The sequence below is a fragment of the Puma concolor genome, chromosome A1 (assembly GCF_028749965.1).
Source record: "Puma concolor isolate L17-30 chromosome A1, mPumCon1.1.hap2, whole genome shotgun sequence".
Lineage (NCBI taxonomy): Eukaryota > Metazoa > Chordata > Mammalia > Carnivora > Felidae > Puma > Puma concolor.
The window spans coordinates 221,637,783-221,656,111 of NC_141667.1; the positions used below are offsets into that span (position 1 = coordinate 221,637,783).

At 44.1% G+C, this 18,329-nt stretch overlaps 1 protein-coding gene across 1 annotated transcript; it reads right to left on the reverse strand.

The window, feature by feature from the left end:
- Positions 1-279: 279 nt before the first annotated feature.
- On the reverse strand, positions 280-17,514 carry DLEU7 (deleted in lymphocytic leukemia 7). The gene is given in 5 exon segments (XM_086717580.1): positions 280-559; positions 16,697-16,829; positions 16,831-16,958; positions 16,960-17,365; positions 17,462-17,514. Coding segments are annotated over 5 exon segments (987 nt in total). The 3' UTR covers positions 280-292.
- Positions 17,515-18,329: the final 815 nt, after the last annotated feature.

Here is an 18,329-nt window from a genome sequence, read left to right on the forward strand (position 1 = left end):
TAATATAAGTATAGATTAATGTATCATTTGATCAAAACTAATCCTTCTGTGGATTGGTAAATATAAACATATATGATACAATCAGCTCTGCCAAGTGGAATACATTTCAATCAAACAGTAAGCAAATATATCAACATACTTAAAAATGTGGACTACTGCTTTAAAAACCTGTCACCAACATTCTGTGATTCTGAAGGGTACAGATGCCACTGGTCAGACTGCTATACATGTCATCACCTCTCTCCTTCCTGGGAATAAAAGCACCCACTGTCTGCTGATTCAATTAGGAATGTCAGGTACCCAGTCCTCTTAGCAGTACTGGCTGTGGTTCTAATTCTGGTGTCTTGAGCATCCATATGTCTGGGAGATTCTGTAAGATCTGTCTCAAAGAAGCACAGGCTACCATGTGGGCATCTGAAGGAAGATTAGCAAGTGACTGAATCAGCTTCATGACTATTGTCTTCAAACACCGGTGGGCAGTATCCAGATCTCTGTCAAACTGTTGTCCTTGAATTTGTAGAGCCAAATGACTGCAGATGTGTCTAAACTCAACACGATCCTGAAATAAACAGCAAACACATACAATTAGATAGGTTATGGGACATTTCTTATGTTTTGTGTACCTAGCTTCCATTCCCATCTCTTCTCATCACAGGACCTCATTTTTTCTCTCAGAGAACCTCTCCCCTCCATTTTCAGCCTATGTGGTTTGACTAAAGCTGACCCCAATTCTACAACTCCAGGGACCAGACCAATCGGAGACCACCCCCCTTCGGCCACTTGGAGTGGTCAGGAATGGACAGGTCTAACACAGACCAATAAGCCGCAGTTCCAGAGTGTCTGTTAGATTGCGAAAGAGAAGCTCTCTTTAACTGGGGCTTTTGGAAAGCATCTTGTCACTCTAAGGGGAGAATCCAAATGAGAATGAAGACAGCACAGAAGAAAGTAGAACAAAGGGATTAAAAGCGATTGATTCTAATTACATTGTCTGAGCATATTGACCCAGCAATACTTGAACAATAAACCCCAGGATTTTGGGGGTATCTGAGTCAATAAATATGCCTTTTTACTTAAGCCATTTGGAGTTGAGTTTCTGTTATTTGTTCCTAGCAGAGCTTTGAAGAATACACAGATAGCCTTTGTTGCTATTATTCCATATTCACTGTCTTCAAAATTCCAATACAGGGTTTGTATTTGATAACATCATCTCAAGAAGTTTCCAATGCAAATTTAGAAAGAACAGTTCCCAGGTAGTTAAAAATAATGAAGTAACTAAACAGATTTTTAATCCCCAAATGGTTCACATTCTAAAATCCATTATATAGACATGGTATACTAAAATTATTCCAATAAATAATCAAAATTATTCCATCTCAGCGATAATGTTAAATAGATAACTTATTTTAAATACATGTAAATGACTCTCCACAGGCTTCCAGCTCTGGTAACAAGGCACACTTAGTTTCCCCGAAACTTTTGCTAACCGAATTCTAAATAAAATAGAACAAACATCCTTTCTGATATTGCAAGAAAGCAATGGAAATTCCTAACAGCCCAAGATAAAGGAAGAGTAGATTATTTGAGCTGTGCATCAATACTCATCAAAAAAAGAAAGTCGGTCTCGAGCTGGGTTTGGGATAGAGGATAAAGTTGCCCTGAGGATGCATAACTATTGACCTTTACTACACAGCAGCTTAAGTTTGGAGCTGCCCTCTACACTCCATACCATATATACGTTATGGAAACACTCAGGCTAAGAAATTAACTTAAAAAATTGGAACTGGGCTGAAATATCCACAGACACGTTGGTAAAAGCAAACAAGAGCCTAATCCATGGGGACACATCCACAGCCCATGCCCCACAGTAGTATTCTCATAAAGCTTTGTCAAAGACAAAGTCAGAATATGAAATTTAAAACAGTCCACCATGATATAGCAGATACCAGTGCAGGGCAGGATTAAACTCTGAGTATTTCAGCTAGAAACTATACAATCTGTTTAAAGTGATTAAAAATATAAAAAGGAATCAAAACTATTTTAAGTAAAAACAGGCTTGAAAAAGAACCAAACGCCATTTCTAGCATGACAACTATCATGACAAATTAAAAACTCAATAGACAATTTATACACCTGAATAAACCTCGGAAGTGAGGAATGGTAAACTGGATGGTTAATAGGAGACAATTACTCAGAATTCAAGATGAAAAGTCAGGCACGGGAAATATGAATGAGATGTTAAGCAACATGGATGACAGAATGATGAAACCCACCAGATGCGCTTCCAGGAGAGACGAGAGAGGCTGGGGGAGAGGTGGGGAAGCAATATTCAAAGAGAAAAATGGATAAGAATTATTTGAAATTGGTCCAAAACATGAATCCAAGTTCATGAACAGAGATTCAGGAAGTAAAATAATCTGGGAACAGAATAAGTTAAATGAGATTAAAATCTAAACTTATTAAGGCAAAAGTACTTTAAAAATTTTTTTTTTTCAATTTTTTTTTTTATTTTTGAGAGACACAGAGTGAATAGGGAAGGGCAGAGAGAGAGGGAGACACAGAATTCAAAGCAGGCTCCAGGCTCTGAGCTGTCAGCACAGAGCGTGATGCGGGGCTCGAACCCAGGTACCATGAGATCATGACCTGAGCCGGAGTTGGACGCCCAACCAACTGAACCACCCAGGGGCCCCAAGGCAAAACTACTCTTAAAGGCAACCAGAGAGAAAATGGCTGATGGCTTCAGGAGATGACAAGTCAGACAGCCAACTACTGAGCTACAACCACTGAAGACAGAAAGGAATGAGATAATTTTTCAAATAATTGTCAACATAGAGTGGTTTTTTTAGTCCAAATAAACTATTATTTAAACGTCAGGGCAAAATAAATATACCTTCATTTAATAGCACAACAAGAGTTACCCCACTGTCATATTTTTCTAGAGCTCTAATTCAGAAAGGAAATTTAATTCAAAAGGAAAGAATGAGATATAAGAAGCAACAGTGAACAAAGGAACTTAAAAATATGACGCGGATCTAAAGAACTGATTAGACAGTTAGCTAACAATGAACTTGGGGCTTACAAAAGCAAGATGCTTCTAAGACGCTGAATAGGAGTAGCGTGTAGGATGGAGTGGCATTCTGAGGCTTTGTACATATTCAGAGAAAAGTGGCAAAATTGATAAACATCAGACTTGTTAAGTATGCATGTGGGAAATGTCAGTGCTGTCATTAAAGCACAGAAATAATACGTAAAGTTAAAACTCAGCAGACTTAAGAGGTATATTAAAACTTAATTGATCCTATCATTCGTCAGTAAAAATGAAGAAATATAAATCGAGGTGAAAAGAAAACATCAAATAAGCCACCTTTTGAAATATAGTGTTCACCAGATTGGATTTTTTAAAAAAATCTATTGGTATGTTCTTTATAAGAAACACATTTAAAACTAAAAACACCTAAAAACTTAAAACAAATGGATGCTAAAATATATACAAAGCAAACAGAAGCCAAAACAAAGCCAGAAAATTCATTATTGGGGATAAAATAAACAACAATTAATAAAAGAAATTATACCCCAAGATGTTACAACAGTGTTGTACCTGTGTGTGCCTAATATGATAATGTCAATTTACATTCAATCCACAAACATAAAAGCTGATTTTTACCCAGCTTCCTCAGAAACTAATAAGTCAAACAACAAAACAATCAATCAACCTTGAGAGAAAAGATGGAAACACTAATCACAAGATGGAAACACTAATCACAAGCTTGGTCCAATAAAGATAAGCAGATACACTTATTCTCAAAAACATACAGAAAAATTATGAAAGCTGATTATATTATAATAGGCCAAAAGCAAATTCTCAATGAGTATCTAGAAGTCTATATCATACAAATCACAATGCAAATAAACGAGAAATCAGTAACATAATCTTCCCAGTACATATATGACTTAAAAGTCGACTTCTAAATAATTCATAGATCAGTGAAAGAATAACTGAAAATTTAAAATGTTTTATACTGAACAATTATGGAAACAGTAGATCGCGAACTTGTGGGATCCAGCTGCATTGAGAAATACATACACTTAAGGCTATAGACAAGTAAAGAATAATCACTGGAAAGTCATGAGCTAAGAATTCAACTCAATAATTTAGGAAAAGGGTAATCCCAAAGAAAATGAAAGAGAGAACTGAAAGCTGAAATTAGAGTTTGGAACTAGAGTTTTCTTCCTAATTCTGTACAGAAAGAGAAGGTATTCTTCTCCCTAACAAAAAATGCTCTCACTTGGGTTAGAAGGACTTGGGCTTCTGGCAAAGTGTTTATTACAGAACATCTTCTGGGAAACAAAACAAACATTCATCTATTCGATTCAGCAAACCATGGCAAACCATGGCAGCAGGACCCCGGCAACTTAGGTGCTGGGATAAAGATAAACACAAGACACCACAATTCCCTTACTCAACTATTCACAGACACCCATGCTTCTTGTTTTGAATTCCTCTTTAAAGCATTCTCGCGTCCCTGCCTTTGTGTGTTGCTCCTTTCTGCTCAGAAGGTATCAAGGGGCTACTTAGATAATCTGTCCCCTACTTTATGGAGCAACCTATATTCCTGGAGCATATTGCTTGGGAATGGGAAAGTAGAGGGGGAAAAAAATGCCTCTGGACTACTTCCCCTAGATCCACATCAAGGGAAATTGTCCGCTTGCTTTATAGAAGTAATACAACTCTAAGTACAAAGTGGAAGGATCAAAGACAACATGCAAAGGGAAATTCAAAATTGAAGGAACCACCGAAATGTGTGCTGACGTGCGCCTATTAGCCAGTCTGCAAAGGCATTCATCACCCAAATAAGATTAAAATGCCTTTAAAAATATGTTTGTGGGCCTAAAATCTGAAGTCAATTTCACGTTTACTGTAAAGAATCAAAGAAGGCATCGTTTGAGGAAAGTATACATATAATAAAATTCCACTGCTGGGCTGTACTGGTCCCTGAGGCCCTGGGTAAACTTCAAATCCCTGGCAAGCTCTGCAAAGTCTCTTTATTTTACTCTTTTAGTACAGTATTTCTTTTTAATCCTTTCTCAAATATATTCACAGTCAAAGAAAACAAATTAATAGGCATAGGCTTTCCATGGGACTCTTAAGCCAGGGGATGGAAAAATAGAGCAGGTGGTTGCTTCTCTTCCTTTCTGAAGGGTCTGAAGGCCAACTGTGGATCCAATAATCATGGCCTCCAACTAAACCTCTGCTGATTCTGTTGCACAGGCGGGGGCCAAAAATTCACAGCATAGAGGCAACGGAATATTGAATGGCTCATGGGCTTTCAGTAGAAAATCACATCATCAATATTCGTGATGATTTCCTGTATGGTGCTTTCCGTTCAATGACAGAGCACATCCTCCCGGCAGCCTTTATTTGACAAGTCCCAGATGCTTCCAGAAATGATGTAATATCCTACGTGGGGTTTTGAGCACACTGTCAGCATTAGCACTATGAGCAATCTAAAAGCAGGTTTTGGAGCTTCCAAAGCCTTGTGTAATTTCAGACTCTGGATATGAAATGTATTGATTGCTACAGTGGTCCAAACTGGTAGCCAGTATCTACATTTTATACGGACTCAACTAATCTACTGGGGTAATGGCCTCAGCCTGTTTGGCTCAGTTAATTTAAGTTAATAATTACGTTTATTTCAAACGTGTAAAATCTCCACTACTTGCTTGCCCTCACTGGGTAAAAAGCATTAAGACATGAGTGACTTCTTTCTAAGGAGCTTCTAACCTAATAGGAGGATTGAGACACATAGAGCATATATCCAAATGTCTAGGGAAATGGGATGGGGGCTATGGTAAAAACACGGAAACCCAATCCTACAGAAGACAAACATTTATAGACTCATAATCCAAGCACTGCAGAGGGTTCATACGAAGCTCGTTCCGATGTGTGAATCCTTTCTATGGCATACCTGGTGTCCCATCGCTTGCCACACTGGAGGCAACCTGTGGCTCTAGTCTTCAGAACATTTTTTCTTAATTCCTAGCCAAAGTCTGCCCTATAGTAGACAGAAGAGTGGCCTCCCGAAGATGTCTATGTCCTAATCCTCAAAACCAGTGGGCATGTTACCCTATGCGGCAAAAGGGACTTCATAGGTGTTAGTTAGGATGGGACAGCCCTCCAGGTATCTACAAAGACACCTGGAATGTGGGGTTGACTCCTTCATGAGCACTGGATTTGCCACCAGAGCCCTGGTTCTGCCCCTCTAATCGGCCATCTGCGGACAAGACATTTCATCTATGGAATAGTCAGTATTCTAATCTGTAAAATGGAAACAGCGACCACGTGGAGAGACCGTGAAGGTCAAATAAGCTTACGGTCCCACAAACTCTGCATTTATAAGGCACTCCATCAACCTAAGCTTGTGCATAGGGTACTCCGCTAGATGGTGATATCAGCAAGAAGGACAGAGGGGAAGGAAGGACAGCAAAGCAAAGAAAAATATGTCCCATAGGAGTTGGGAATCTAATTGGTGAGATGAAACTATTTAAACTGTTCAGTACAGATATCACACAGGATAAGATTAAGGCTCAAATAGAGTGGTCGAGCTCACCTCATATCCATTAGGATGACCACCGTCAGAAAAACCTGAACACAACAAGTGGTGAGGATGTGGAGAAGCTGGCACCTTCGGGCACCGCTGGTGGGAAGGGAAAGTCACCGAGCCACTCTGGAAAACAGTATGGAGGCTCCCCCCAAAAATGAAACAAGGAATTACCATACGATTCAGCAATTCCACTTCTGGAACATACAAGTACAGCCAAAAGACGGAGTCAGGGTCTCAAAGAGATACCTGCACATCCACATCCACAGCGGCACTCTCCACCAAGAGGGGGAAGCCAAGAGGGGGAAGCAGCCCAGGTGCCCGTTGACAAATCGATGGATAAACAAACTGTGGTATATACATAGGAGGAAATACTATTTAGCCTTTAAAATGTGCTATGACGTGAATGAACCTGGAGGACATTATGCTAACTGAAATAAACCAGACACAAGACAATAAATACCGTACGATTCCACTTATGTGTGGTACTTAGAGTCAAAGTCACAGAAACAGAAAGAATGGTGGATGCCAGAGCCGGGGAGGAGGAGAAATGGGGATTTGTTGGTTTTTTTTTTTTTTTTTTTTTCATTTTTAAAAAATGTTTATTTATTTTTCATAGAAGCCTTTATTTTTTTTTAATTTTTTTTAACGTTTATTTATTTTTGAGACAGAGAAAGACAGACCATGAACAGGGGAGGGTCAGAGAGAGAGGGAGACACAGAATCCGAAACAGGCTCCAGGCTCTGAGCTGTCAGCACAGAGCCCGACGCCAGGCTCGGACCGCGAGATCATGACCTGAGCCGAAGTCGGACGCTTAACCGACTGAGCCACCCAGGCGCCCCATAAGCCTTTATTTTTTTAATGTATTTTTGGGAGAGAGAGGAGAGAGAGAGTGAACAGGGGAGGGGCAGAGAGAGGGAGGGAGACACAGAACCTGAAGCAGGCTCCAGGCTCTGAGCTGTCAGCACAGAGCAGACATGGAGCTCGAACCCACCAACTGTGGGATCGTGACCTGATGTGAAGTCGGAGGCTCAACCCACTGAGCCACCCAGGTGCCCCTGGGGATTTGTTGTTTAACGTGTACAGGGTTTCGGATGTTCAAGATGAAAAAATTATGGAGATTAGTTGCACAACAATGTGAACGCTCTCTATACTGCTGAACCATACGCTTAAAATAGTAAACTTTATGTTATGCCCTTTTTTTTTTTTACCACAATAATCTTTTTTTTAAGTGGTCAAGACCATCAGAGTTCTGTCCTGCCAGCCCTTGCAGAAGACATGAGGCATCAGAGAAGTGGTGGGAAGACTGTACCGATATTATGAGACAGGTGATTCTAGGGAAAGCAGTATCGGCCCCCCAGGGAAAAGACGGCCCCCACAATCAGAATGAATAACATGAGCTACGGCCTGAAGTCAAGGAGGGGCTGGGACTGGGAAGGGGCCAGTCTGAAAGATCTTTGTGCTCCGAACCAGGACAGAAATTAGTGTGCGAGCCTTGAGCGCCACAGTAACGTCTCTGGACTCTTCCAAGCATGGGGATAACAGGGCGAGCCAGAGTTTTAAGAACGCTGGTCTGGCCTAACCCACTAGATGCAGGATCCAAAGCCAGGCTCCTGACACACCCTGTCTCACTCAGTCCTCACAACAGTCTGTGAATGACAGGGGTTTAGAGAGATCAGGCAATGTACCCACCTCGCACAGCAAATGAGTGGCAGGGCTTGAGTTATCCTCTCTTCCCAAACTCAGATGTTCATCAAAGACCCGCCCCCAGATCAGAAACCGGGCTGGTACAGCAGTGATTCGCAAAGCAGAGTTCACTCTCCAGGGCAGGCAGCAGAAGGGGGTGGGGGCCTGGATCCCCCCCCACCATAGACACCACAGAGGGGTGAGCAGGGATACCATGAAAGCACGCAGGAGAGGCACCGCACTAGCTTCGGGATGGAACAACAATGTCTGCAAGTGAATGTTTCTTCTTTGGCCACAGTCACTCTATTTTTCTTAAGGCTGGGTGTTACGAACCTCAAACTGGCATTGGTCACATACAAATTGAAAATTGGTCCATTGGCCCATCCCTCCTCCCTGCAACATAATTGAGAGGGTTTGGCTGTCTGGAAGACGTTCAAGGTGTGGAACCTTCTACACCCCATGCAAAGCCAACCCGTAGCTAATCAGACACCTCCTAGCTGGAGCTCACTCTTCCGCTGCTCGGCCCTCTCCTACCTGGGAGAAAGGGAGGTCTCTTACAAAAACTGCCCACTTGCCCTTTGCTGCCTTCTGCATTGTATTTATTAGGAATGCGCACATCTGGAACCCTGGAGCAACCGTAAATGCACCTGCAAAATCCAAAAGGGAAGAAAAGCTAAGCCTTTTTTTATCTTCTTACTGAAAATAAACACTTCCATCGAAACTGAAGGCTTGAAGGCAAAAAGAATCTGGCAGCAGCAGTTTCAAGGCTTGTTTTCTGAAACCAACACCAACGGATAGTAAAGTCAAAAACACAATATGACTTTATAGGCTCTACAATTCAGATAACTTTTAAGCAATCCATGAGGAAGATTTTTGGCTTTTTCCCTACCTCATCACCTTCAAAATCACTTCTAGATCTATAAAAACTAAAAACCAGTTCATATAGGCTTAACCTCCGCCTTTAAAATAAGTCCATTCTGTTGGAAACAGCAACATTTTAAGCTATATTCTCTTACAAGGGCCTACGCAACCTTGTTTCTTTTCACATTTTCCTTTCTTGCTCCCCATGAACCTAATGCCCTCTACAGAGAGGATTGAAGAAAGAGCTTTTTCCCAGCTTTCTGGGATGAAGCCTGACCTTAATGACCTTCAGCTTGGCCAGCAGGCCGCTCTCCGCTAAAGGAACACAAACCCCCTCCCCCAGACCCATCACAACCTTCTGCACTGGATGTGTACGTAAAATGGGAACGCCATTTCTTTATTTAGAGGCGTGTTGTGAAAACCACGCTATCAGAAACAGTATACTACAAATTGCCCCTTGGTTCATCAACATCTGGCTTTGAACTACAAATTCACAGGGTCCAGAGCAGCCTCCAGTTGCCTGGACCCCAGGTCAATCTCAAATAGATATGCAACTGTGTTAATAAAACACTCAGTGAAGAACCAAAGTATCTGCCAGTCACCATAAAAAGTCTATCGTCCACAGGAAATTAAACATTTTTACGTGTGGGGTACCCAGTTTCAACACTCAAAAGTAACTAAGGTTCCTTATGCATTTGCTTTGGGTATGGTGCCGTTTTCATTAGAAAAGTCCAGTTAAAAGCACTTTGCGATGGATACAAGCACTTGATTCAGGTACGTTCACAAGGCAAACCCCAAAACTGTAAAATAAAGCACGGCAGCATTTCCAGCAAGATGTTATATATAAGTAGTTTTGTTTTAGGGCCTTCCTGCCCTATCTTTCCCCAAAGTTTCATTTTGGAAGCATAAGTGCCCTGATTTTCTTATCATTCAGTATGAGCAATAACAAAGCTAGAGTTAAGCTACTTGAAGAGCAGTCACTGGGCCTTTTTGTCACAGGAAAACATGATTTTATCCCCAGTGAAGGGCAATTCTGTGGCTATGCTACTAACCCTATAACCCTGAGCATTTATTTCTTCAATAGTATGTTCGTAATTTTTAAAGGCACAGTTCCCACATTTGCAGAAATTGGCTTCACAACTCATGTTAATGAGGAAAAAAGCAGTCATCAGCAATGTCTTCCTCTGAGTGACCCAACATTCACACTTGCAGTTTGCAAAGAACATTAGCAGGGACCGTGAAGCCAAAGCCAATGGTTTTATGACCACCGCACTCGGTATGTAGAATGAGAAAACCAGCAAAGACTACTGAACATGAAGGAATGACTGCAAGTGGAATTAGCTCATTGAAATGAGTGAACCCACAGGCAGGTTTTTTTTAAGCTTTATTTATTTTGAGAGAGAGAGAGAGAGTCCCAAGCAGGCTTCACAGTATCAGTGCAGAGCCCGATGTGGGTCTCGAATTCATGAACAGTGAGATCATGACCTGAGCAGAAATCAAGAGTCTGACACTTAGCCGACTGAGTCATGCAGGTGCCCCTCCAAAGGCAAGTTTAATCTGTAACAGCAGGAATGTTCTCTTGCCTCCGAAAGTTGGCATCAGCCATAGTTTCCATGAAACTTGCTCCAGAGCAGAACTCTTGGAAACTGTAAATGGTTTTAACTCCTCAAAGGAAGACAGACAAACTCAATCAGAGTGACTTCATAATTGGCTTGGTTAATGGTGTCTATGTGAGTTGGTCATTTTCAGCAGCTCTTAAAATCCTAGACTGCGTGTTTCTATGTTTCCTTTGAGTGGTGAGTGCCTAAAGCATCCTTGATAGTTATTACCAGTTTGATAATGATTTCCTACATTTGTCTGGTGCTTTTTGTCACTATGTAAAGTGGCCCTCACATAAAGAGACACACAAATGACCCAATATAATGAGCTAAGTTGTGTCCCCCCACAAAAAAACTCATATGTTGAAACGTAACCTCTAGCGTGACTGTACTGGAAAAAGGACATCTAGAGAGGTAATAAAGGTTATATAAGCTCGTAAGGGTGAAGTCCTAATCTGATAGGATTGAGGTCCTTGTAAGAAGAGGAAGAGACATCCAAGATCGATCTCTCTCTCTCTTTCTGCATGTACAGAGGAAAAGCCATTCATGACATAGCAGGCAGTCTACAAGCCAGGAAGAAATCCCTTAACAAAACCCAAATTTGCTTGCACCTTGATCTTCAACTTTCCAGGCTTCAGGACAATGAGGAAATAAATGCCCGTGGTTTAAGCCACCCAGTCTATGGCATTTTGTTACAGCAGCCCACGCTAAGATACCCAGTCTACAAGGTGACTGTGTAGTCCAAGCAGTGTGCAGTGCACGGCACATACGACCGTACCCCGTCAACTGTACACACTCATGTACTTGATTTCAGCATGATATTCATAGCCCCTCTCTAATTGATTTGGTAGAAAAAGTCAGCTAAAACCATGTTTGGATCGTGGGCCATGACTTCCCGGCTATGAGATCTTTAGCAAAATCCTAAATTCCTCTGAACCTCAGTTTCCTCTTGTAACAGATATTTGTCAAGCTGATTAACTCTAGGCTCTCCAACAAATTTAACAAGACTCAGTACCGTGAAGCATTTTTTATCCACTATAAAGAATCTCACTTCATGTACGTTTGGCGTGTGTTTGATAATCTCTAAATATTCAAAAAGAATATTGTGTTGGATTCTTTAAGAAAAGACTAAAATACTATCAAAAAATATCCATTAGTATTGTGCTGAGAGTTTCTCTGCCTTCGAGCCTAAAAATTTCACTTCCTTAATTAATCCTCAGTGGTTTGATCAGGAAGTCATTCAGTGATAACGTCTCTACGCTATTCCTAAGAGACACGGGCTAAAGCTGACCTCTGGAGAGTGGAGGCTTCTTAAAAGTCTCCTTGGGTCATCCTGACTCTGCTTCTGTAAACTCAGAAAATTAAATAGAGTCCATGGGTCAGATCCATCAATATCAAGAATGCAACACAATAATAACAGTTGACAAGAACATGAGGCATCAACTTATTAATAATAATAATAATAGCTCAAAGGTATTGGGACTTTATATGGGCAGCCACCAGCTAAGACTTCATGTGCATTATCTTAGTAACCCAATAAGGTTAGATCCCTCTAACCCCACTTTACAGGCAAGGGGATTGAGGCACAAGAAGGATACTCTGTCCAAGGGCCCACAGCAGGCAGTGGCATAGTAGGTTTGAAATATTCTGGAAGACCAGATCACCGAGCTGTGCTGCACTGTCTCTGCTTTGGGTCCCTGCTGCCTATCACCTGGGCTGTGGGCTTCAGGCCAAGTGAGTCCTCCTCTCTGTGGCAAGTAACACTGTGAAAGAGACCTGATGTTGGAGACATTTCCACACACTTCCAAGTGACACACAAGTGTTATTGCCATTAGTACAAGTCCTCCTGAAATCATTCTGTGTAGAAAATCAATCTGCGTGTCCTTAATTTGAAAATATAGAAGACATGAAAGGAATTGGAGAAGACACACATAAATGGAAATATATTCCGTATTTAGGGATTGAAGGAATTAGTACTGTTAAAATAGCCATACGAACCAAAGCAACCTACAGGCTCAGTGCAATCCCTATCAAAATTCATGGCATACTTCAAAGAACTAGACCAAATAATTCTAAAATTTGTGTGGAGTTACAAAAGACCCCAAATAGCCAAAGCACGATTAAAAAAGAACAAAGCTGTAAGGATCATGCTCCCTGATTTCAAGGTATACTACAAAGCTATACCACAATGCTGGTGCAAAAACAGACACACAGATCAATGGAACAGAACTGAGAGCTAGAAATAAATCCATACATATATGGGCAATTAATCTATGACAAAGGAGCCAATAACAATGAAGACAGGACAGTCTCTTCCATAAATGGTAATGAGAACCTTGGAGAGACACAGGCAAAAGAATGAGACGGGGGGGACAAAACATAGGCAGTAAGCTCCCTTGACATCAATCTTGGGACACATCTTTGTGGATCTGACTCCAACAGCAATCGAAACAAAAGCAAAAATAAATGTGACTACATCAAACTAATGAGATTCTCCTCCACAAAGGAAGCCATCACCAGAATAAACGAGCAACCTATTGAATAGGAGAAGATATTTGTAAATCAAACATCTGAGAAGGGGTTAATATCTAAATATATATAAAGAACTCATACAACTCAACAACAAAAAAGTAAACTACTGGCTAAAAAACGCGCAGAGCACGTGAATAGACATTTCTCCAAGAAAGCATACAGGTGGACAGCAGGCACAGGAAAAGATGCTCAACATCATTAATTATTAGAGAAATGCACATCAAAACCACAGTATCTCCTAACACCTGTTACAATGGCTAGTATCAAAAAGACAAGAAATAGCAAGTGTTGGTGAGAGCGTGGGGAAAAGGGAACCTTTGTGCACTGTTAGTGGGAATGTAAATTGGTGCAGCCACTTTGGAAAACGCTGTGAGGATCCCTCAAAAAATAAAGAACAGAACTGTCATAGGAGTCAGCTCTTCCACTTCTGGGTACTTATCCAAAATATATGAAAACACGAATGTGAAAAGATACACGCACCCCTGTGTTCACTGCAGCATTATTTTTAATAGCCACGATATGAAAACAACCTAAATGGCCATTGATACATAAATGGATAAAGAGGTGGCTCCACACATACACACACACACACACATAGCCATAAAAAATAATAAAATCTTGCCATTTGCGACAGCATGGATGGATTCAAGGGTACTATGCTAAGTGACATAAGTCAAACTGAGAAAGACAAATATTGTATGATTTCACTCAGATGTGAAATCTAAAAAACAAAACAAAAGGACAAACAAAATAAGGCAAAGACAAAAATCAGAGATACAGAGAACAGACTAGTGGTTCCCAGAGGCGAAGGGGGTTGAGGGGTGGGTGAAATGGGTGAAGGTGGTCAACCGTGTGGTGATGGGTTGTAACAAGACTTATGGTGGTGATCACTTTGTAGTATATACAGATGTCAAATGATAAAGCTGGGCACCTAAAACTTACGTCACAAAAAATATATAGAAAGACAACTCTTCCGACTCTTTCGAGTTAACACCAGTGATAATGAAACCAACTCTGCATAACCAGCCCCCTGGAAAGACAAACTACTGTGTCCTTAAGTCTGAGTTCTTTATAATCATTACTCCACAACCAAATGGAGATACTACCTTCTCTCCAAATAGAAAACCAAGAAAAATCCCAAGATGTTAGTTAGCCAGGAGGCAAATCATCCAGAGAAACCTCTGCCTGTTTCTCTCCCTTCTGAAAGTACTGGCTCTTCTCAGGAGCTCTAAGAACTCACCCTTCCAGGTGAGCAGCAGACTCAGGGAGTAAGAAAGTTGACAGCTCTGTTCCTAATGAGCACTCTGGACACTTCTAGAAAGTGGAAGCAACACATGCAGATGTCTACTTGTTTTCTCGGAAGGTGAATAAAGGACTGGGACTCAAGGTGCAGGGAGGTAAGGGAAGCTTGAGCAAGTTTATGGACTGAGGAACCGGCAGAGTGCAGGCAGCAGAGACTATATGGATGAGAAGGGAATTGATAGAACGAGGTCCAGGGCAGATGAAGGATTTGCTCTAGCAGCTAAGAGGAAGGCTACTTTGGTTGGGGGTCAGGGGGACCAAACAGCATTTCTTTATTAGCGACGAGAAGGAGGATGAGTGGAAATGAGATTTTTCAGGTCGAGAGGAAGCTATTTGTGTCTGTCGGCCTCCATTTTCTCGGAAAAGGAGTGAGGGGGTTGAGGTTTGGATAAAGAAAGCTTGAGGACGGTGGAACATGTTGAGGACAAAGGTCAAGTCGAAAGCATTAAGAGGGTCACCAAGTAGAAGTGACAGCTGGTGAAGTTCTAGAGGTATGATCTGTAGGCCAGAGCAGAGAGCTCAGTGCGTCTGAGCTGGGTCAGGCCCTCGGACCACGGTCTCTGACCTGACCCCCAAACTGCGACCTCCCCGGCTGTGATTTATCCAGGGTCAGGTCCTCGCCTCAGTCATTTCAACAGTTGCCTTTGCCTGCAAGACGATTCAACGTCCTCTGCGTGACACACAGGCCTTTGGCCACCTGACCCCAGCATCAGACCCCTTACGTCTCCAGCATCCTTTTATACATACCTTCTGCCATAGCGAGCTCATTTCAGTTCCCCCAAAGGCCCAGGCCCTTTCCTTGCTTCCGGGCCTTGGATCACACAGCTCCCCTGAAATGTTTTTTCCCTTTCATGTCTGTGAGGCAAGCACTCATTTTGTTTCCTAAAGATCACTTCCTCTGAGAAGCCTTCCGAGATCACCTAAGGTGGAACTCATCACTCGGCCTCTCCTCTTGCCAACCTACCTGTGCCCCAGATAGGTTCCTGACATCGCACAGCGCTTCCTATTCCGTCAGTTCTAAGATGCACCTCTTTTCACGAAGTTTCAAAAATCTCGGAAGTGGCGATACATCTTAGAAACGGCGCATCATAGTTTAACTGGCAGGAGTTTTAATTTCTTTGGGGTACCAAATACAAGGTGCATTTCACACGAGAGAGCATTAGTGAAATGCAGCTGCTTTTTTAACTTTCTAACATGAGTGGAGCAGCACTTCCCATTTTTGCCCCAAACCCTGGCTTGTAGAGCAAGAAAAGCAACTCTTGAGGAGGGCTCTAGGCTTTCTTCAACAGCCCTCCCTCATTTCCTTCCGCTAGCCGCCTGGGAGGCAGCAATGAAGCAAAACTGGAAAGCCAGAAGATCTCAAGATCCGTGACCTTCAACCAATTAAGGTTAGTTAATGACAAAGCGGAGACTGGATCCCAAGCCCCCCCAGGTTTCCACAGCCCCACTCGGCCTGAGAGGCGGCCGCTATGTTCCCCGGCTCGACTGACTTAACAGTTTGGTACCATAAGAGGAAACGTGCCCTACAGATATGAGCTGCGTGACTTAGCAGGAGTTTAGCATTAGTATTCACGCTTCAACACCCGAAACCCACCCCGCTCTCACCCCACTTTATGAGAATTTAGGTTGACTCTGTAAGGCCTCTGAACTCTGCGGGGAGTTGGATTTATGCAAAAATAATCGTGAGTCTTAAGTGTGAAGGAACTTTAAATAAATCTAGGTGATTTTGTCATGCAAAAGACAGAGGGGACCTCATACGTGTATGCAAGGCTCTGGAGAAAGGGCTATTAATTTAGAAGAGGGGGCAGGGGGAGCGGTCCTCCATCCACAGACCGCTGCACATGTGGAAAGGGCCTTCAGCTGGAGCAGGAAGCTGATTTATGTGAGAGACAGAAAGGAGTTCCAGAGGCAGGTTTTGGCAAGGCTTCCCTGCGTCTCGGCTCCGCAGTCAGGTGGGCTCCAGGTGGGCCCGAGTTCCTGGACTCAAGTCCCCGGGGGTGTCGCCTCCCGCGTTCTCTCTCGCCCCGGCGGAAGGTCTGTGGCCAGCGCGGCCTCACAGTAGGCGGCCCCTCCCTGCCCGGGGATCGTGCGCCCCACGCGGGTGCGGGAGGCCAGACTCGCCTTCGGATGGTTGGGGAAGGACCTCTCCTGCAGGAGGGGGCCCAGCAGCGTCTGCTGCACGCTGACCAGCTCCGAGGTCGAGGCCACCACGCGCGCCAGCGCGCTGCGCATGCCCATCTGGGCCAGGGTGCAGCTCCGCGCCCGCCTCGGCGCCTCGCACCGCTTCCGCTTCTGGGGAGCTGACCCGCTCCCCAGAACCCGCCATTCCTGCCCTCCTCCCATCCTGGCGCCCCAGGACAGGCCCGGCCGGCCGAGGGCCTGCCTATGCGACGCGCTGGGGCGGCGGACACGTGGTCTGGATCGCGCGGGCTCCCGGGGTCGCTGGGACCGTCCCCTCAGCCCCACTCCTGCTGCAGCAGCTGCAGAATCTGCAGAGCCACCATTTGGTGGCTGATGGAGGCCACTAAGGGCGCGGGGCTAAGCCGGCTTCTCTGTCGGCGGCTCCGCGCGCTCCGCGGGCAGGTGCAGCAGTGAGCGAGAGGGGCGGGGGCGTTTGGGGTCGCCAAGGTCACATTTCCTAACCCGCGGCCTCGCGGCCCCCTGGCCTCTCCCGGGTGGGGCCGGCCCCGCCCCCGCCCCGCAGTGGGTGACCCGGGCTGGCCGCTGAATTCGCTCCGTCCGAATGGGCGTGTGCAGACCCAAGGCTGCCCGAAGCGCTGCCTCTGTGCTCTCGAAAATCAGCCAAATGCTGAGCGCTGGTTTTACATCGACTCCAGGACTTTGCCGGGGGGGGGGAAGCGTGCTGCTTTGAGCGGATGCATCTACCTGCAGGGATGGCCCGCCCCCATCTCCTTTGAAAGAGGCCTGTCAGTGACCATTCGTGCCGCGGGTGCTGGAGGTGGCCGGTGAAAGACCCGCCCCGATCAAAAGTGCGAAGAGCCAGAGAAAGCTCACGAAAGGAAGACTGTGCCTGATCATGCCCCCCCACCCCTTTTCCCAACCCTGAGAATTTTCGGGAACTTCGTCAAGGCCTTGTGTTCCCCCAAACCAAACAAGGGGACTCGGGTATGGGAAGTCCTGCCCCTCTCTGCCTTGCCCCATGCCACGTGAGCTCAGAGGATCTGACCCCTAAAATAGCATCAGGGCACAGCATGGGGGGGGGGGGGGGCGCTCCTGAAGTGACTGAGGAAGCGCGGGTCTGGTAACTGCCCAGATGAGGGGCCTAAATGGCTTTGTGTGAAAGTCCCAGAGGACAGGGGCAGGGAGGTTTGAAGCTAAATCCTTTTACGAGCCATGAACCCCGAGACAGCTGTACAAATAGTTGCTGCTTTTAATTAAACTTAACTTCGCCGCGTCCTTGACTTAGGAGAGAAGACTGGGACATTTAAGCTTTGATAGATTGGAAACTATTGGTGTGTGGTTACATGTTAGGAGGGGGGAGAAAAGCAACACACGCTTGAGGAGAATGGTTGGAAGAGTGTTACAGAGCAGCATGGTCTCCGCTTTCTTCCTGCATGGGAAACTGTTTGCATAACTTAGCAGGTAAGGAGGGTACAAGCCCAGGGACAGACACATAGACCCTAGCCCCGGGGGAGGGGGGGTGATGGAAAATGGGATTTCATTCTTCCTTTATAAGGGAGAGTCCACTCTTGGTGCCGTCCAGTAAGAGCTGGAGAGACCTTTGTGTGGGAAG